The 21,641-nt window shown below is 35.7% G+C and overlaps 3 protein-coding genes across 3 annotated transcripts; all 3 read right to left on the bottom strand.

Annotated features, from left to right (window-relative positions):
* Positions 1-3,504: 3,504 nt before the first annotated feature.
* LOC128509552 (C-X-C motif chemokine 11-6-like) lies at positions 3,505-4,465 on the bottom strand. The gene is made up of 4 exons (XM_053481327.1): positions 4,360-4,465; positions 4,104-4,230; positions 3,921-4,010; positions 3,505-3,809 (listed from the first exon to the last, which is right to left on the bottom strand). The coding sequence occupies exons 1-4, from the start codon at positions 4,415-4,417 to the stop codon at positions 3,797-3,799; spliced, it is 288 nt and encodes a 95-aa protein (XP_053337302.1). The 5' UTR covers positions 4,418-4,465; the 3' UTR covers positions 3,505-3,796.
* A 4,657-nt stretch (positions 4,466-9,122) lies between these two features.
* LOC128509399 (C-X-C motif chemokine 11-6-like) lies at positions 9,123-10,032 on the bottom strand. Its single transcript, XM_053481126.1, has 4 exons — positions 9,901-10,032; positions 9,655-9,781; positions 9,474-9,563; positions 9,123-9,356 (listed from the first exon to the last, which is right to left on the bottom strand). The coding sequence occupies exons 1-4, from the start codon at positions 9,956-9,958 to the stop codon at positions 9,317-9,319; spliced, it is 315 nt and encodes a 104-aa protein (XP_053337101.1). The 5' UTR covers positions 9,959-10,032; the 3' UTR covers positions 9,123-9,316.
* A 6,332-nt stretch (positions 10,033-16,364) lies between these two features.
* LOC128509555 (C-X-C motif chemokine 11-6-like) lies at positions 16,365-17,291 on the bottom strand. The gene is made up of 4 exons (XM_053481330.1): positions 17,164-17,291; positions 16,912-17,038; positions 16,731-16,819; positions 16,365-16,632 (listed from the first exon to the last, which is right to left on the bottom strand). The coding sequence occupies exons 1-4, from the start codon at positions 17,219-17,221 to the stop codon at positions 16,613-16,615; spliced, it is 294 nt and encodes a 97-aa protein (XP_053337305.1). The 5' UTR covers positions 17,222-17,291; the 3' UTR covers positions 16,365-16,612.
* Positions 17,292-21,641: the final 4,350 nt, after the last annotated feature.

Raw genomic sequence — 21,641 nt, 5'->3', positions numbered from 1 at the left:
ATCTGGATTTCATACCAATTAAGTTTTAAAAAAACATTATGAATGTTAATTCCAACAATACATTAACCCTGATCTAAATCATTCTAATATTTTATATAATTGAGTCATCCAGACATTACACATTTAAGACTATAAATAAAAACTACTATAGATGAAGTAACTTAATTAATGTTTAAAGGCTACAGCTGTGTATGCATTTTAAAGCTACTGTACGGTAACTATTTAAATTATATATTTATATTATTTTCTCCATGGTAAAACTTGTCATTTTTTATGCAGACTAAAAAGTTCTGCTCTAAATTTCATATTATTTTGTTACATTGCTGATTTCACTGTGGAAATTATTTGGGTATTTGTGGAGTAGTAGGTTTCCAGGGAAAGGAGAACTGTTTCTGCTGCTGCAATCGTTAATCAAAGCAGAGGAGAGTAAATGCATGTGCCTCCTGAAAGGGACAAATGAAACTGAAATGTCATTATTTTTCTTTTCAGTGGAAATGAATGGGATCATTAAATCTGCATGTGTGTGTTCTATAAACACTGTGTTCAGAATTTCATAAAAATCATATGACAACAGAAGTTTAAATATACACATGTTCATACATAAATTGTAATTAAACTAAATGTCATAGCTTAAAATCAACTTTGAAAGTTTTTAAAATGGTTAGTGATAGGTGTAAGTGTTGGTAAGGTTAAATATTTAATAATTATTTTACAAATGCTTAATTGATGATTATTTCTCTTAATTTCCTATATTTCATTCTTAATCCTTCTATACTGTGTTTAATGTGAATTTATTAAAATACTTACACTGAAAGGCATACACTGCTTTTGATAAAACTACTGTGCACTGGATTTTAAGCATGTATGTGTTCTTTGCCCCAGATGGTACAACAGCACCAGCCACTGGAAACAGAGCCTGACCCAAGCACGAATAAAACGGGAAAGTTGCATCAGGAACGACTTATACCAAGCTTGTGTGTGCGGACCGGATGGTCTGCTGTGGCGACCCCTTGCCAGGAGCAGCCAAAAGAACAACAACATGTGCTCTTTATCCCAGATAATAAAACATCTCCACCCTGTAATGTGATTATTTAATGTTTTTTACTGTAATTTCAGAAACTATATTTCTGGGAGCTCTGACATGTTACTGGGACGTGTTACTGGACTGTTTTTTCTGTCCATGTGCACCTTTAGAGGGAAGATTAATTACTAATCAATACAGAGTTTTTTCTGACTGATCCTCTTTTCAATCCATTTTGTGAAGTACAGATATCAAAGTTGATCTAAATGCTATCTCAAAGTGGGAAGTACAGTACAACATAATTAGTTAAATCATGTTCAAAATGATAAATAGAATTTATTCAAATACCACAGCCAGCCACTAAATGGCATTTTAGACTTTTAAGCTTCACGTAATCTCTCATATGATATCCACCTACTGTACATATACAGTCACTGAAGCTCAATCATTAGATTCGGAGGTTAAAATTGGCGTATGACATGGGCGTTACATTCACATCTCTTATTAACTTATTAATAGAATACATTTTGAAAAAAGAAATTCCCTGATTTCCTTTCTTAATTTAGTCATGTCTGATTCCTCCCCATCACTAGGGGGCGCCCACATTAAGGTTAGCACTGCCAATCAGTCGGGAGGGCCAAAGACTATCACGTGTTTCCTTTGGACCATGTGACGTCAGCCAACGCTTAGTTAAACTCTAAATAAAACCTCATCAGAAGAATCTAGTGATGGGAAGTTCGAATCATTGTAGTGACTCGGTTCTTTAAATCTCACTCATCAAAATGAACGAATCTTTTTTGGGGTCATCTCGTTTATTTCGTTTTTTTGATCAAAAATAAATTAAAATGCATGCGTGCCCAATAGAAAATGAATGAATCACTCTCCGAGACGACTCGTTTATCTGAGTCAAGTTAAAGATTCGTTCAAAAACAACAAATCATTCATGAACGACCCATCACTAGAACAATCATACTAAGCAAATATTTAAAGTACATGCTCGTTCCCGCACCGCTGGGGGCGACGTAACACACTCGGACATAACACACCGCTCCTTCCGTTTGCGTGAGCTCACAGACGCCCTTGATTGGCTGTAGAACCGTGATTAATGTGGGAGCACGAAGTACCTCTCGTCCATCCCCCCTAAGAGAACTGTGATACTGAGCTAAAATTTAAAGTTCTATTATGTGCTGATTTAATATATTAGTCATTATTAACAACTGATACAAAACATGTCCAGCATATAATATCAGGTTTTTCTGTAAAATTTGAAAATAATTAATATTTCGATTATGATGAATTTTAAAAGCTGAATCAACTCAGCATAACAAAAATATTTTTTATCCTACTTAAAAGGATTTTATTTTACTTTGACACAGTGTCTCTACTAGATCTGAGAAAGTCCTTGTCCAGAACAAGGATTTATAATTTTAATTTTCTAAAAAAAAAAAAAGTGTTAAAATATATAAAGAAAATATTTGTGCGCTACTGTGTTATTACTAAAGCTAAGGAAGGTTTTTAGTCTAACTTGTCATGTTTGCACCAAGATCAGGATCCAGGCCCCACTTCCCATATATTACATATAATATTATTACATTTATTATATTTTAGTGGAATTGTCTTTTGTTTTTTTATATGTCTTATTGCTTATTATCTCTGAGAGCTACCAAACAAATTTTGTTGTATCACTACAATGACAATAAAGTCTATTTATCTATAAATAAAATAAGTACATATTAATTAATTTATGGCTGGTAAAAATTAATTCATTACATTTTTTAACTAAAGTTTTTTATTTGCTGAACTTCAACACAGTCAGACATTTCTAAAAAAAAAAAAAAAAAAAGTATAAAGCAATCTTTTGGTCAACCAAAACCAACCAAAAGACGCTCTTCATGACTTCTTGTTTGTTCTATAACCTGTTCAGATGCAGGTTCTTGTAAGTTTGATCATTGTTTTATATTTTAAAGATTTTATGTTATTACTGCTTTAGTCACAACCAATTTCAAGCACATTAAATACTCATCTAGCAAATATTGCAAAAACAAACTGGCTTCCACATACATTTTTGAAGTTAACTAGCATAATGTGGAATTTTGTCAATGCCGTCAGATGTAAACACTGTCAGGAAATACAATCTAACGGTGGTAATTTATTGTGCAACAGAGTTGACAAATACATTCAAAGTAGGTTTTATTTTATGACTTAAAATACTTTTTGCATTTTCTACAGCTACCACAACCTGCCATGCACTGCCGAAACAAACTAATAGAATTTCAGTTTTATGTACAGATGTCAACACAATCAGATGTTTAACGCTATTAAAAGGTGCTGCATAACTTTTTTTTAATAATTATACGACAGTATAAAATGGTTATTTAAAAAAAACTGTTTTCAAGTAAATAAATATAATTAAAATTCATCTTTTCATGTTCAACGGTGTTGACAAAATTACTGTAATGAACAAAAATGTTACAACTGGGAGCTATAATTTAGCTTTATTATATATTGACTTGAGGTGAGTGAACATAAAGGTAAGTATACAAATTTTTTACCATTTCTTTCTTCTTTAAAAGTACTTTACATCCAGCAATAACAAAAAATAGGTCTAATACATTAAACAGTAAACATATTATATGGACAGTTTGTACAATAAAAAAACATAAAAAACAAATATACATAACATTTAAAACTTATATACATTTTGTACAATATTTAAAATATATTAAGCTGTCTCTGTGCCCTCTATTTTCACTTCAGCTCAGTAATGTCAGACATTTACTCAGCACTTCTGTAAAAGAAAAAAGAGAAAACAGATTTAAAAAATTAGATTTGTCTATTATGGGTTTTCATACATGTGACTTTTAAATTAAATATAATGATTATAACAAAATCGTCTCACCTTTTTTCTAACATTGCACTGATGTATTTCTGAGTAAATTCCGATTTTGGATTCAAGCATTTTTTCCCTGCACCGTTCTTCAGAGTGACACTACAGAGATCAATATGAAGTTAGATAACTAATAATAGAAGTAAATGATGATTTATTGTGCATTGTTATGGATGTTATAGTTAATGAACTTACATGATTTCCACATTTTCACAAGATGCACTAACAGGATAAAATTCTATCTTGTCAATACGTTGTAGACGAACTACATTGGCCAGAGGACCCTGACACAAACACCTCGATGAACTTGTCCTGGCCTGTCCTGCAAACAGATAGAAATTGTATATTTATTGTATATTTATTATATTTTTATAACATATTTATTATAGTTATTACAGGTCTGTGTAAACCTAGCAGTAAAAGAGGTGCATATGAGGATTAGAAATTTTACCTTGTACATAAACAATAAGTAGACCAGCAAAGACAACAAAAACTGCAGCAGACTTCATTTTCCTCTTGAACACACTCGATGCTCTGAAGATTCAGTGAAGGTTTTTTCCTTCGATGCTTGTTGATGATGTGAATGATTGAGTCTGGTCAGTCCTCTTTTATACACACAGAGTGGTGTTTCCCCGTGTTCCTTCCCCGTTTCACTTCCAGTTGTACTTCCTGTGGATTTAACTTTCGCATTTCTTAGAAACGGCCTCTCTGATAGTCAGCAGTGACTGAGGCAGAAGTTCATCACTTTGTTTGGGTTTTCACTTGAAGTCTGTAACTTCAAACCTAGATTTAATGCAAAATTTGTGAGAATTTGATGGAGCGATCATAAACTCTATATTAATTATGAAATGTATGAAAAAAAAAATCCCCAAAAGACATCACACATCAAGTCACAATAAACATTTACATTAGCTAAGGCTAACTTAGACCGTTTTTATTGCTAAATCCTTAAATGTTAGCTACCCTGATAGTAAATGTGATGATCTCATATTTGGGTCTTATTCTTGCTGTCAAATCTGATAAGGTTTAAATTTATTAGCAACTGTTTAATCTTAAACTATTAGTTTATAATAAATATCACAGTTATGTGCTGCTTGTAAATGGAGTGATTATTTATTCATTATTTAAGTAGTAATTTTTTTAACTGAGATATAGTCGTTAGCCATTGCACCTTCAGGATTGGGGGTTCAAATCTCACCTCTGCGTTTGTGTTTATTTCTTGATTTGTTACATTGCTGATTTAAGGGACCACCACTAGAGGTCACTGTTTTGTTTGTGTAGTTTGGGTTTGCAGGCTCAGTTTCCCAGAAGGCAACTTGGTCAGGTGATGCGGGTGCTCACCTGAACCGAGGTAGCTCATTACATCTTCTATAAATAGTTGTTTAGTCTGGGAAAATGGGTCGAGCATTGTTTATGTTTACTGTCACTATGTGGGTATTTTGTTTTGTTTTGATTTGTATTTTGATTCTGTTCTGTTAAGAAAGGAAGGCTCTAGTTTTAGTTATAATTGACGTTCAGTGTGTGTCTAATGTGTATGTAAGTATTAGTGTTTGTATTCCCCAAGTTGAGGTATCCCTGTGTGTTTGGTGAATTGTATGTTTAGCTGTTGGTAAGTTTAGCTTGATGCCTGTTTGGCTAATTGCCATGTCTCTAGCCCTAGAGTCCCAGTCTTGGCCCTGGCCTGTCCGTGTCTCTGGTCTCGTCTTTGGCCTCCCCGTGTCCCTGGTCTCGTCTTTGGCCTCCCCGTGTCCCTGGTCTCGTCTTTGGCCTCTCCGTGTCTCTGGTCTCGTCTTGTCCCATGTCAGCTCCATACTTACTTTGTTCGAGGTCTTAGCCTCGTGGTTAGCTCATGGCCTCTTGTCCCGCTCTTCACCATAGAGCTTATGTCATGTGTGTAAGGTCATAGAGCCTGTGTTTTGCCATAGCGCTGGTGTCTCGCCCCTAGGCTTTTTGTTATACAGTACCGTACTTTCCGGACTATAAGCCGCGACTTTTGTTACACAATTTCAACCCTGCGGCTTATACAGAGATGCGGCTAATGTATGCATTTTTTTTAACGGCCGCCAGGGGCGCTCGAGCAGAAAAGGTAAGAGTGAGACATGTTTTGTCGAGGAAGACGCAAGTCACAACCGCTAATAAACACCATAGAAGAAGAAATTTAACGTACGGTAACTTTGCGCGCTTTGTACATGAATAAAATGAGCATAAGCCTACCCTCATCATGGAAAATGCAAAAAGAAAGAATATGACGCAGCTTTCAAGTTAAAAGTAATCGAGCTGGCCGATAAAGAAGGAAACAGAGCTGCAGCACGTAAATTTCGCATAGATGAGTCGATGGTGAGACGCTGGAAACGGCAGCGGGAAGAACTGGAGCAATGTAAAAAGTCGAAAAAAAAAGAAAAGCTAAGTTATGTTATTAAAACATTGAAAACTCTTTTTGTGTACCGTCTTTCTTTGTAAATATCCCATGTTTCAATGTGGGCACATGCGGCTTATAGTCAGGTGCGGTTTATGTATGTACAAAATGGTTTTTCCTTTACGATATGTACTAGGTGCGGCTTATAGCCAGGTGCGGGTTATAGTCCGGAAATTACGGTAGTTTGAGTTTGTTTTGTTTCTTTATTGTTCATGTTTTATGTTATTAAAAGACTCTTTCGTTTAAAACTGCACCTATGCCTGCCCTTTGTGGCCATGGCAACAACAGCCAGCATCACTCATTTGTGACACAAATGAAACTGAAATGTCATTATTTCTCTTTTCAGTGGAAATGAACGAGATCATTAAATCGGCACATGTGTAATTAAACTAAATATCATAGTTTAAAACCAACTTATTTCACACACATGCTCGTTTAATGACTAAACTATTCCACACTGTATTTTAAGCATGCATGTGCTCTCTGTACCAGATAGTAAAACATGTTCACCCTGTAATGAGATCATTCAATGTACCTTACTGTCTTCTTCTTTGTTATCCGGCTGTTTCCTATCAGGGGTCACCATTATGAATCATCTGTCTCTAGCTAACCCTGCATCCTCTGCATCTTCTCTCACACCAACTAACTTTATGTCCTCTCTCACTACATCCATAAATCTCCTCTTAGAGCATCGTAGGTCTCACCACTGTCTTGAACACCTTTCCATTCATTCTTGCTAATACTATTTTATTACACAACAAACCTGACACTAATTTCCACCTATTAATACCTGCCTGCACAGGCCTCTTTACCTCCTTTCCACAATGCCCATTGCTCTGGACCGTTCACGCTAAGTACTTAAAATCCTGCATCTTCTTTACCTCTGCATCCTATAGCTTCTCCGTTCCACTTTGATCTTTCTCATTCACACACATGTATTCTGTTTTGTTGCAGATAACCTTTATTCTTCTGCTTTCAAGAGAATACCTCAGCCTCTCAAGATTTTCTTCTACCTGTTCCCTGCTCTTGCTACAAAGGCCACAATGTCATCTCCAAACATTATAGTCCATGTATACTCCTGTCTAACCTCAACCTGTCCATCACCAGAGCAAATATGAAGGGGCTCAGAGCCGATCCTTGATGCAGACCCACCTCCACCTTGAACTCTTGTCATACGTACAGCACATCTCACCACTGTCTTACAGCTCTTATACATGTACTGCACTGCTCTAACATACCTGTACTTCTCTGCCACTCCAGACTTCCTCATACAGTAAAATACCTCAGCTCCTCTCTGCACCCTGTGATACGCTTTCACTAAATCAATGCAACTCCCTAGTACTTTTTCTGTACCTCTCCAATAGCATTCTTAAAGCAAATACTGCATCTGTTGTACTTTTTCTAGACATGAAACCATATTTATGCTTACAAATGCTCACCTCTGCCCTTAATCTAGCTCTCACTACTCTTTTCCACAGATTCATAGTATGGCTCATCAGCTTTCTTCCTCTAGTTGCCACAGCTCTACATATCTCCCTGGTTCTTTTAAATCAGCGCCAATACACTTCTCTTCCATTCCTCTGGGATCCCCTTACTCTCCAAGATCTTGTATGTCATTAGGACCAACTGCCTTTCCATTCTTCATCCTCTTTAATGTCCTCCTCACCTCACACTTCCTGATTTTTGCTACTTCCTGCCTAACAACAGTCACTTTTTCTACTCTTTGTTCTCTTTCATTTTTCTTATTTAACTCTTCAAAGTACGACCTTTCATTCCTATCACCCTCCTGGCACCTGTCAGTACATACCCCTTCCTACCCTTAATCACTCTAACCTGCTGCACATCCTTTCCATCTCTATCTCACTACTTTGCCAACCTCCGCTTCCTTACAAAGGCCACTTTGTTTAGCCTTTGCTACCTTTACCTTACGCTGCATCACCCTGTACTATTGTCTACTTTTTTCATTCTTTTCATTGTCCCACTTCTTCTTAGCTAACCTCTTTCTCTGTATACACTCCTGGACTTCCTCGTGCCACCATCAAATCTCCTTGTCCACTTTAATTTAGGTGTAAATAGAGTTTATGCAAATGCTATAGCCAGAAACCAGATGGTGTCTGAGTCATTTGAGCTTCACATAGTAATCTCTCGTATGATTTTCACCTACATATACAATCACTGGGGCTCAATAACTGTTTTTAATGAAGTTTAAATGACATGACCTTTACATTCACTAGATTTCACCTTAATTGAACACCTATTGGAGAATAGTGTATGTGTTTATCTTTCCTTCTACTATTCAATTAAATTTTATTCAAATCAATTTTATTTGCATAGTGCTTTTAACAATTGTCATTGTCGCAAAGCAGCTTTATACAATTAAAATAATTTTTAAAGTTTGTATGGAATGTGAATGTGTATGAATCAAAATGGTCAGATAGTCCCTGATGAGCAAGCCAAGGGCAACAGTGGCAAGGAAAAACTGCCGGAGATGGCAATAGGAAGAAGTTAATTGAATAGGGATTGATCTGCAGTCATACTGTGTGTTAGGTGGCAGGCAGTTCAGTATAACAGTTGATGTTAATATGGAGTCCAGGTATTTATTACTATAATAAGGTAAGAGGATTACTAATATCTTAATTTCTTAATTTCTACATTCCTCAATTTCAATTACAGTTAACACCTACCAAAAAAAAACTCATACAAAAATTAGATATTTATAAAGTAATACACAGTAATGTGCTGACTTTATTATAATTTAGTAGATAAGTATACAAAAATATTTGTAAAAAAAAATTCAAAGTTTCTTTAGAAGTACTTTACATCCAGCAATATACAAACATAAGTCAAATAAATTAAACAGTAGACATATCATATGAACAGTTTGTAGAATATAAAAAACTTTACAAGCATAACTAAGAAATATACAAAATGTTTATCATTTTTTTACAACATTTAAAATATTTCAAGTGAGTTGTCTCTGTGCCCTTTTCTTTCACTTCTGTTCAGTACTGTCAGACATTTCCTCAGCACTTCTGTAAAAGAAAAACAGATTTAGAAAAAAAAAATTTGTCTATCCCTGGATTTTAAATAAAATTTTTTGATGAAATATTATGATTAGATTGAAACAATATTTAATAAAATCCTCTCACCTTTTTTCTAAAGCTGCCTTGAAGTATTTCTGAGTAAATTCAGATTTTGGATTCAAGCATTTTTTCCCTGCACCGTTCTTCAGAGTGACACTACAGAGATAAATAAGAAGTTAGATAACTCAATAGAAGTAAATGATGATTTATTGTGCATTGTTATGGATGTTATAGTTAATGAACTTACATAATTTCCACATTTTCACAAGATGCACTAACAGGATAAAATTCTATCTTGTCAATACGTTGTAGACGAACTACATTGGCCAGAGGACCCTGACACAAACACCTCGATGAACTTGTCCTGGCCTGTCCTGCAAACAGATAGAAATTGTATATTTATTATATTTTTTATAACATATTTATTATAGTTATTACAGTTCTGTGTAATCCTAGCAGTAATAAAGGAGCATATGAGGATTAGAAATCTTACCTTGTACATAAACAATAAGTAGACCAGCAAAGACAACAAAAGCTGCAGCAGACTTCATTTTCCTCTTGCTCTTGAACACACTCGATGCTCTGAAGATTCAGTGTATAATTTTCTTCTCGATGCTTGTTGATGATGTGAATGATTGAGTCTGGTCAGTCCTCTTTTATACACACAGAGTGGTGTTTCCCCGTGTCCCTGCCCCGTTTCACTTCCAGTTGTACTTCCTGTGAATTTAACTTTCGCATTTCTTAGAAACGGCCTCTCTGATAGTCAGCGGTGAGGCAGAAGTTTGTCACTTTGTTTGGGTTTTCACTTAATGGAGTCTGTAACTTTATTACCTAAGCTGACACATGGAAAAACTTCAAATCTAAATTTAATGCAAATTTTGTGCTCCAGATTTTTTAACTTTGAGACCATGCTGAAATTTAAACTACTATGGATTAAATAACTGAATTAATCTTGAAAAGATACAGCTATGTATTACTTTAAAAGAGACAATTCTAAATTATATATATATATATATATATATATATATATAAACGCAACACCTTTGTTTCTGCTCCGATTATTCATGAGATGGACTTAAAGATCTAAAATTCATTCCAGATACACAATATTACCATTTCTCTCAAACATTGTTTACAAATCAGTCTAAATGTGTGATAGTGAGCACTTCTGCTTTGCTGAGATAATCCATCCCACCTCACAGGTGTGCCACATCAAGATGCTGATCTGACATCATGAGTAGTGCACAGGTGTACCTTATACTGCCCACAATAAAAGGCCACCCTGGAATGTGCAGTTTTTTGCTTTATTGGGGGTCTGGGGACTCAGAACCGGTCAGTATCTGGCGTGACCACCATTTGCCTCATGCAGTGCAACACATCTTCTTCGCATAGAGTTTATCCGATTGTCATTTGTGGCCTGTGGAATGTTGGTCCACTCCTCTTCAATGGCTGTGCGAAGTTGTTGGATATTAGTGGGAACTGGTACACGCTGTCGTATACGCCGGTCAAGCACTTCCCAAACATGCTCAACGGGTGACATGTCTGGTGAGTATGCTGGCCATGCAAGAACTGGGACATTTTCAGCTTCCAAGAACTGTGTACAGATCCTTGCAACATGGGGCCATGCATTATCTTGCTGAAACATGAGGTGATGTTCATGCATGAGGCAAATGGTGGTCACGCCAGATACTGACCGGTTCTGAGTCCCCAGACCCCCAATAAAGCAAAAAACTGCACATTCCAGGGTGGCCTTTTATTGTGGGCAGTATAAGGTACACCTGTGCACTACTCATGATGTCAGATCAGCATATTGATGTGGCACACCTGTGAGGAGGGATGGATTATCTCAGCAAAGCAGAAGTGCTCACTATCACACATTTAGACTGATTTGTGAACAATGTTTGAGAGAAATGGTAATATTGTGTATCTGGAATGAATTTTAGATCTTTAAGTCCATCTCATGAAAAATCAGAGCAGAAACAAAGGTGTTGCGTTTATATTTGAGTGTGTATATATATATATATATATTTATATATTTTTTTTATGATAAAATGTTTCATCTTGTCATATGTAGTAAAATGTTCTGGTCTGAATTCCCTATTGATTTGTGCCATTGCTGATTTCACTGTGGAAATTGTTTGGGGTTGTGAAATCGTAGAATTCCAGAGAAAGGAGAACTGTTTCTGCTGCCTCGATGGTGTAATCAAAGTAAAGGAGAGTAAATATATGTCCACTGAAACTGACAAATGAAACTGAAATGCCAGTATTTCTCTGTTCAGTGGAAATTAACTGATCATTAGATCTTCACGTGTGTGTGTGTGTTCTGTAAACAGTGTTGTGAATTTCATATAAATCATGTGGCAACAATAGTGGTATAATAGTATTAGCATCCTTAATTGTATTTAAACAAAACGTCATAGCAACTTTTTTTTTATCTTCATTTATAGTCGCCTGTAAATATTGTTAAGGTCAAATATCTACTGCTTACTGAATTTTTAGTTTTAGAAATGTTTGACTTTTGATTATTTCCCCACATGTCCACACAGGACTAAAACCATTTTTTATACATCCACAATTATGACACTGTCTCTTTGCACTTATTCTGAACATTCATTGACACTAATAGACACATTCATGCACACTTACACTTACATAAATTCGAATATCATTCTTCATTCTGCTATCCTGTGTTCATTATAAATTATTAAAAACACACTGAAAGTCAACATAAACAACCTGTTCACTGATAAATTTACTGTGCGCTGAATTATATGTACAGTGCATGCATGTATTCTCTGTACCAGATAGTAAAACATCTTAAAGTGCCCCAATTATGCCATTTTAAAGGTTGCTAACATTGCTTAATGAGTCTCTTAAAACAGGTTTACATGTATGCAAGGTCTAAAAACACTTTTCTCCAAAAATAGATTTAATTTGACCCTATTTCTAAATGAAGTTTGAAGATTCAGTCTGTCTAAAGCCCTCCTTTCCGTGAGCCCTCACTGCTGTGATTGGTCAGATGGCGCGATGATTTCTGACTGGTCAACCTCTACAGCGTGTGTTGGAAAACGAAATGCCCATGACCATATCTGAACGACGGCTCTGGAGACCCGTCAATACATAGAAAAGAAGGCATCGGTTTTATCGTGTAATGAGCAGCTAATTTGATATTAACTGTGGCTACAAAAATTGAGAGGTCTTTTATCTTTGTGTCGGTGTTGCATTAAAAGGCCGGTGAGCAAAAAGGACAAACACAAACAAGTAGATAAAGCAAACGTGTTATATACAAAACTAAATAAAGTAAATGAAAAAGGTGCACCACAACCAAACAAAGAAGTTAACTATATTTACAAACTACATATAATAAACGGAATGTGTATGTGTGCGAGTGAGTGGAAAATGTCCGAAGTCCGTGTTTATTGTATGTGTGTTATCCGAGTATACCAAGTATAGTTCGGTCTCATCGGGGTTAATGAAGTCAGAGAGGCCGATGACAGAGGGTGAGAAGTCCGAGGAATATGTCCAGTCAAAAAAAAAGTTGGTTTAAAAATCTTCGAAAGAAAATGATCCACAGCAATCTGTCCTTCTCTCGTCCAAACAAATAATGCCAGCGTTGGTCCACCATTACTACTCATGCATTTTCCCGTGCCTTAACACTTTGCGCGCGCGCGCGTGTGTGTGTAATGCGCGAAATGCGCATGCTTCGTGCCCTTACTCTTCTGCATTTTTTCCCTCGGGGCTTGCCGTAGATAGGCATGCGCACTTCATGAGTGTTAGAGTTCAGTTTTGGTAAATGGTGGCGAATCAACAGTTAAAAAGGTTTTCGTGTGCTCTTGTTTTTTTATAGTTTTTTTATATTACAAAGTGTTTAAGCGAACCCGGCAAGAATGCTCGGTCACATTAACAAGAGTGTGGTAACGTTAATTGTAAGATGGCGGGCAATTTGTTCGTAACCTAGAACGTGGGTGGACATTATGCAAATATGTTACAGAGTGACGTGGATCCGTAACAAAGTAAAAGTAGATTTGCTAACGACTCGTTTAGGCGAATGTGAGCTGATTCTTCTTTTTAATAGACAAAAACTTCTTTTATCGTGCACTGTCAGCATCACAGATAGTGCAGATAGTTTATGTTCACATACAGCTACATCACATACACACTGCATGAAAGAAAATATTTAAAAAAGCATAAAAGTGGCACTTTAACTCTATAATAAGATCATTTAATGTATTTTACTGTAATATTTCTAAAACTGGGAAGTCTTATTGAGGTTCATTTAATTGTGGATAAACAGTATTTAATGATTAACTATTCTGAAATGTGTGCTTACAGGCATGTAACAAATTAAAGGAAAATATTGATATGTTCTTGGGGCATTTTACTGTAATTGTTTGGATGCCGTGAGAGAGGACATAAAGTTAGTTAGAGTGAGAGAAGAGGATGCAGAGGATAGGGTTAGATAGAGGCAGATGATTCGCTGTGGCGACCCCTGAAAGGGAACAGCCGAAAGACGAAGAACAAGAAGTTTTGGTCCTCCTACAGCCTTAATGAGGAGGACTACAAATCAAAACACAGTTCTTCTGACTGGACATTTTTATTCTATATGAAACTTGTGTATCCTGATGGAAGTGCTTTCTTGCAGGACAAGGCGTATTTACATGGCACAATATTTTAGTTTAATAACCCTTAAAAAGGTACAGATACTTGCCGGCAATGACTATTTAAAAATAAATTGCTTATATGGAAGCCTTGCTGGTGTGTATTAAGACTTTAAAGGCTTCAGACTTCCAACTGTGAACGTATTTGGGTTTTCATATATGTCAGTAGTTGTTATTACTTTTATAAAGGGTAGATTTTACCACTACCAGAATATAAAAATGACATTTTAAACATGTGATTGATTGTTTGTGTGTGTATGCTGGTTTTTTTTTTATTTTTTATTTTGCATATGTACCCCTTATTTTTTATTATTTATTTTTTTTTGCTTAGTCATGTTTGGGTAGTTGGTTAAAATGAATTAGGATTCAATTCATCATATTTCCTATAGGTTGTGCTGAAAAAATTCTGGAGATGTATCAGCAACACTACCCACTTAAACACCAGGCCACCACTAACATTTACACCACTTGTTTAATTGTGAGAACTATTATAAAAGTAAAGTGCAGAAGTGAGACAGACATTAGTGTTATAATCTATTAAATGTTTCACAGGTTTAAGTGAAACATTATAAAAAACATTATAATAATATATTTGACACACTGCAGTCATGTTTCTGAAGGTTTTAAGCACTGTTATGTGCTGTTTTTATTATAATTTAGTTTGGCAGTATACAGAAACAATAGTTTTAAAAGATCTTTCATGTTTCCTCAAAATTATATACATTGGGCCATATTAAGATAGAACAATCATAAATTAAATCTTAGACATATATGTACAGGTTTTACAAGATTGGAAATATATTAAGTAGCAAAGACATCTCTGTGTACTCTTCTTCCACTTCTGTTCAGTGATGACGGTTTATGCTTTACTCTGCACGTCTGTACAACAGAAACATATTTACAATCTCAGTTTTGTCTCTTATATAGATATTACAACAATAGTACAATTAAAACATATTTAATATAAATAAACCCACCTTTTCTTAAAGCTGCCTTGATGTATTTCTGAGTAAATTCAGATTTTGGATTCAAGCATTTTTTCCCTGCACCGTCTTTCAGAGTGACACTACAGAGATAAATAATAAGTTAGATAACTCAATAGAAGTAAATGATCTTGTATTATACAATGTTATAGATGTTAGTATTTATTAAACTTACATGATTTCCACATTTTCACAAGATGCACTAACAGGATAAACCTCAATTTTGTCAATACGTTGTGTACGAGCTACATTGGCCAGAGGACCCTGACACAAACACCTCGATGAACTTGTCTTGGCCTGTCCTGCAAACAAATAACAATTGTATATTTTGAGCTATTACAATTCTGTAATCAGAATTAATGACTGTAATCTGTGTTTAATCCTGTATATCAGTAAAAGAGCATATGAAGATTACAAATTAAAGGAAAATATTGATATGTTCTTGGGACATTTTACTGTAATTGTTTGGATGCCGTGAGAGAGGACATGAAGTTAGTTAGAGTGAGAGAAGAGGATGCAGAGGATAGGGTTAGATGAAGGCAGATGATTCGCTGTGGCGACCCCTGAAAGGGATTAGCCGAAAGACAAACAACAAGAAGTTTTGGTCCTCCTACAGCCTTAATGAGGAGGACTACAAATCAAAACACAGTTCTTCTGACTGGACATTTTTATTCTATATGAAACTTGTGTATCCTGATGGAAGTGCTTTCTTCCAGGACAAGGAGTATTTACATGGCACAATATTTTAGTTTAATAACCCTTAAGAAGGTACAGATACTTGCCGGCAATGACTATTTAAAAATAAATTGCTTATATGGAAGCCTTGCTGGTGCGTATTAAGACTTTAAAGGCTTCAGACTTCCAACTGTGTACATATTTGGGTTTTCGTATATGTCAGTAGTTGTTATTACTTTTATAAAGGGTAGATTTTACCACTACCAGAATATAAAAATGACATTTTAAACATGTGATTGTTTGTGTGTGTATGCTGTTTTTTTTTTTTTTTTTTGCATATGTAACACTTTTTTTTTTTTGCTTAGTCATGTTTGGGTAGTTGGTTAAAATGAATTAGGATTCAATTCATCATATTTCCTATAGGTTGTGCTGAAAAAATTCTGGAGATGTATCAGCAACACTACCCACTTAAACACCAGGCCACCACTAACATTTACACCACTTGTTTAATTGTAAGTATTATTATAAAAGGTGCAGAAGTGAGACAGACATTAGTGTTATAATCTATTAAATGTTTCACAGGTTTAAGTGAAACATTATAAAAAACATTATAATAATATATTTGACACACTGCAGTCATGTTTCTGAAGGTTTTAAGCACTGTTATGTGCTGTTTTTATTATAATTTAGTTTGGCAGTATACAGAAACAATAGTTTTAAAAGATCTTTCATGTTTCCTCAAAATTATATACATTGGGCCATATTAAGATAGAACAATCATAAATTAAATCTTAGACATATATGTACAGGTTTTACAAGATTGGAAATATATTAAGTAGCAAAGACATCTCTGTGTACTCTTCTTCCACTTCTGTTCAGTGATGACGGTTTATGCTTTACTCTGCACGTCTGTACAACAGAAACATATTTACAATCTCAGTTTTGTCTCTTATATAGATATTACAACAATAGTACAATTAAAACATATTTAATATAAATAAACCCACCTTTTCTTAAAGCTGCCTTGATGTATTTCTGAGTAAATTCAGATTTTGGATTCAAGCATTTTTTCCCTGCACCGTCTTTCAGAGTGACACTACAGAGATAAATATGAAGTTAGATAACTCAATAGAAGTAAATGATGTTGTATTATACAATGTTATGGATGTTAGTATTTATTAAACTTACATGATTTCCACATTTTCACAAGATGCACTAACAGGATAAACCTCAATTTTGTCAATACGTTGTGTACGAACTACATTGGCCAGAGGACCCTGACACAAACACCTCGATGAACTTGTCTTGGCCTGTCCTGCAAACAGATAACAATTGTATATTTTGATTTATTACAATTCTGTAATCAGAATTAATGACTGTAATCTGTGTTTAATCCTGTATATCAGTAAAAGAGGTGCATATGAGGATTAGAAATCTTACCTTGTACATAAACGATAAGTAGACCAGCAAAGACAACAAAAACTGCAGCAGACTTCATTTTCCTCTTGCTCTTGATGCTCAGTGAATGATTTTCTTGTCACTGATGAAGAAGCTTGTGTGCAAGAATGAACGTTTACTCTTCTTTTATATGCGTAGATGGTGTTTCCCCATCAAATCCCTTCCTTTATTTTTTAGTTGTACTTCCTCTGGATCTTACTTTCTATTTCTTGGAACTAGTTTCTTTTATAGTCAGCAGTGATTCTAGATTCTATGCAAAATTTGTCCAAATTTGAAGGATGAATAGCTTTTCATCAGAGATACAGTATAATAGGAAAATAGATAACCCTGTTCAGTGTTAGTAATGATTATACCTCATATGATACAAATTTGGTTTTAGATAACTTGCAATGTTATGTAAACTCATCAACTCACCCATTCTCTACACTGTATGCTTATTCAGGACATGAGGCACTAAGTGCGGTGTGAATTCATTGCTGGTTACAAGTGTAGCATAGATTCACATCAAGGACAGGGAGAACATGCAAACACACAAACAGATGCAAGGCAGGTCACAAACTCTCAACCATGGATGTGAGAGGCAATAATGCCAACCACCACACCACTGCAAAGCCACAGATAGATCAGTCAGAGGTATGCCATTTTTGCTGTTTGATCTGTAAAAGTTATAGTATTGTAAAAGTTGAAGTACTGTAGTGTTTAAAAAATTGGTGAGTAAAAAGTGCGATAGATTTTTTTTCTTAAATGATATGTAAGTTTTGGAAGAGATTAACAATAATTTTAATTTTTTGAAATTGTTAAATCATTAAAACATGTATGCATTTAAAAGCTGGGTATCTAATGTAGAGTAGGTATTTACGCACTAATGTTTTCTCTTCTGCATTTATTTATTTACTGATATTAGCAGAGGAATGTGTATGCTGATGCGTGCAGCGGGTCAAAATCATAAAAAGAGCACTCTGTTCGTAAGAACACATAACATCATGAAACACACACTAAAATGAAATATTTCCCTACATTTATTTATTTAGTTAGTTATTGCCTTTCCATGTCCAATGAGTTGTTGCATTGTTGATATTCATGTATTCTAAGTATAATCACGAGATTAGGAGAAAGATGAAGTGTTTTTGTTGGCTCAGTGGTTTATTAAAAATGGAAAAGGGTAATTACTTGTGGCTTCTGGAAGGGCCAATTGAAACTAAAACTAAATGATTTCTCTTTTCAGTGGAAATATACTATGGTACAAAAAAAAGACATTTGTGTCCTGTATGGTTCAAATTTTAATTTAAATCATAAAACATAACTTCAGATATACGCAAGGTTAAATCTTAATTAATCAACGTGCTTAAAAGGCATAATTAAAAAATAATAATAAATAAATAAAGTACAAATGTTTCATTTGTCAACAGTCTGTGCATAATTACAGTGCAACTCAATTTTTTCCTAAATTTTATATCATGGGAAATGTTTATTTTCTTTTGAATTTAAAAAGTGAAACTCTCGAATATCATAGATTCATTACATTTAAAGTGAAATATTTTAAGCTGTTTTTGTTTTTATTTCAAAGTTTTCAACATACAGTTCATGAAAATCACAAAAATCCAGTGTGTCAAACTATAACAATATTTTATTGCAAGTTTGAGCAAAGTACTAGTCATACATTATAAATACCACCTAACTCCTAGTCTAGTTCAGTACATGAAACCACAATCATGGGGAAGAGTGCAGACTTAATTGTTCACAGAAGGTCATCACTGTAAGGGCTGGTGTTTACAGAAGGGTTTCACACTCTTCTAATTTTTCAAGATGCACATACTGTATGCCTTTAAATAGAAAGTATTTAAAAGTTGGTGCATGACGAAGCAGGTAGACCCAGTCCACTGCCAAATTGTTTCAGTGCTGGAGTTTCTGCAGGAAAAATTTGTCCTCGGGCTTGTGCCCCCTTGTTGAACCACTAGAGTCAGTGCCTTAGGTTTCTAACCCTCAAGATGGTTTTTCTAAATGGTGTTACCTCTCTAAGAGGATTGGAGATCTGTCAGTCTCCCCATCCTGCCTAGACTTTGCCCCTGGGCTAGTCAGGGGCATTTTGCATCCTCACTATGCAAAATTTACTATCTTCCAAAAGTTCCATTCCCAACATGCACCCTATTGTTTTTGAAGCCTTCTGTCCTCCGCCTTTACAGCTTCGGAGCGGGAGAGACTTCACTCACTGTGTCCAGTACGTGCTCTTCAGATTTATGTCCACCGCATCAGCCAGTGGCGTAAGTTAGAGCAGCTTTTACATGTTTTGGGGACACAAGTTGCGTAAGAGATGCTATTGCCCTCTCCTATGAGGCGCGTGGGCTCACTTCACCTCTAGGAATCAGGGCTCATTCAACCAGGGGAATCGCCTCATCTATTCCCTTGCAGCAAGTGTGTGATGTGGAGGGTTGGTCCTCTCCGCACACATTTGCCAACATGCACCCCATTGTTTATGAAGCCTTCTGTCCCCCGCCTTTACAGCTTCGGAGCAGGAAAGACTTTACTTACTGTGTCCAGTACGTGTTCTTCAGATTTACGTCCACCGCATCAGTGGCGTAAGTCAGAGCAGCTTTTACATGGTCTGGGGCCGCAACGGTGGGTGGCCCCCACTACACTGGGCTATTGCCCTCTCCTATGAGGCGCGTGGGCTCACTTCGCCTCTAGGAATCAGGGCTCATTCAACCAGGGGGATCGCCTCATCTATTGCACTAGCAAGAGGTATTCCCCTGCAGCAAGTGTGTGACACGGAGGGTTGTCCTCTCCGCACACATTTATTACATTTATAGTCTGGATGTTCATGCTACTCCGGGCTCACAGGTCCTCGAGTCAGCTTCCCAGATATAGTTCTGAGACCTTCTCGGCCTTGTGTGCACACGCTACACAACCTTGGGGTCCAGACACTTGCAGTGCGGCGGCGTTGGTATTCTCGTTCCCATAGCGTTTTCACGCAGCATCGAGTGTGGCCTTTGAAAGGGAACGTCTCGGGTTACTTTGCTGTAACCCTGTTTCCTGAAAAGGCGGGAACGAGATGCTGCGTCCCAATGCCAAACTGCCCACGTGACCGGATGTCTGTTCAGACAAATCAATCTGAGGAATGTTTCCGGTTCACTCTTATTTATAACCTGCATGTGCGTCTTATCAGATGACGTCACCCACCGAGGTTATAAAAGCCAAAAATTTGGCGTGTTTGATACACACATGCTTCACAACCGGCAACATGACAAGATGTTTCCCATAGCGTTTTCACGCAGCATCTCGTTCCTGCCTTTTCAGGGAACAGGGTTACAGCAAAGTAACCCGAGACGGTTTGTCCATATCTGTATCTTCTAAACAACATTCACAATCTAATATTGTAGAAGTGGGTTAATAATAGAATATTATTGTATATATACAATTCATAAAGTGCTAAACTTATGCAAATAATTATTGCTCCAGTAGTTAAAATAGAACATGAAAAATCATCTAAAGCCCTTTCATGCCATCTAGTGGAGCCTGTCACCATTTAACAGTCACATTGCTGTATTGCTGCAAGATCAGTCTTGGTCTAAACACCTTAAACACTGCCTGTTTAAAAAACTTTTGTGCTAAACTGCATTTGCAATGTCTTCCATATTCTGATTTTAAAGTTGCTTATCACATTCTTTATGAGCAGTAAAATTCTGGGTTCAGTGTAGCTAGTAAAGAAATAAGATTACTTAATAAGATAATTTACTCTATGTTCCTTTCGCCCAAAAATAGTTTGTATGAAAAATAAAAAAAATAGTTACATAAAGCAAACACATTGTTCAAACATGTTAAAACAAACAAAAAAAACTGTATTTGGAAATAAACATAGAATGAAATCAGTAGGTTTTTGAGCTAGTTGAGGTTAATTAATGTAAACCTGATTTCTTGATTTTTTAAATAGAAAAAAACAATATAATAATGGAGTTCACAACAGTGAGACATCCATGTGAATGAGCCTTTCTTTAAGCCATTTGAACCATCAAACTACAGAGTCACTTCGAAGGCTTTATTCGGAACTTCCGTTCCATATTGTAGGTACTGCAAATCAGAAATGCATTCAGAAACCGTGTCTCTTTTTCCAATATTTAAAGGATAGGTTCTGGATTTGAAGTTGGGAGTTGGTTTTATTTGTGTCCCAAACTATCATATCTAAAAACTAATAAGTTTGTAAGTACAAACATGCTTCCAAGATAACTCTGATCAGAATTTTAAAGATAATGATCGGAAAACAAACATACATGCAACTATTAGAACATATCATCCACCACAGCTCAACAAGAAGTTGCTATCCTAAGAAAAAATTAGAAAAAAATGTAATTAAATAGATGGAAAATGTAAAAGATAAAACTTAAATTAGCATAGTGGAGAAGCCTTAATCTAATCCTAGATGAAGTGCAGAACAAAGTCTGGGTATTTTGTTTCTTATTTTTTCC

This window comes from Clarias gariepinus, chromosome 21 (assembly GCF_024256425.1).
Source record: "Clarias gariepinus isolate MV-2021 ecotype Netherlands chromosome 21, CGAR_prim_01v2, whole genome shotgun sequence".
NCBI classification, from domain to species: Eukaryota; Metazoa; Chordata; class Actinopteri; order Siluriformes; family Clariidae; genus Clarias; species Clarias gariepinus.
The sequence above is the reverse complement of the archived record's forward strand: the minus strand, read 5'-3'. Positions and strand labels throughout refer to the sequence as shown.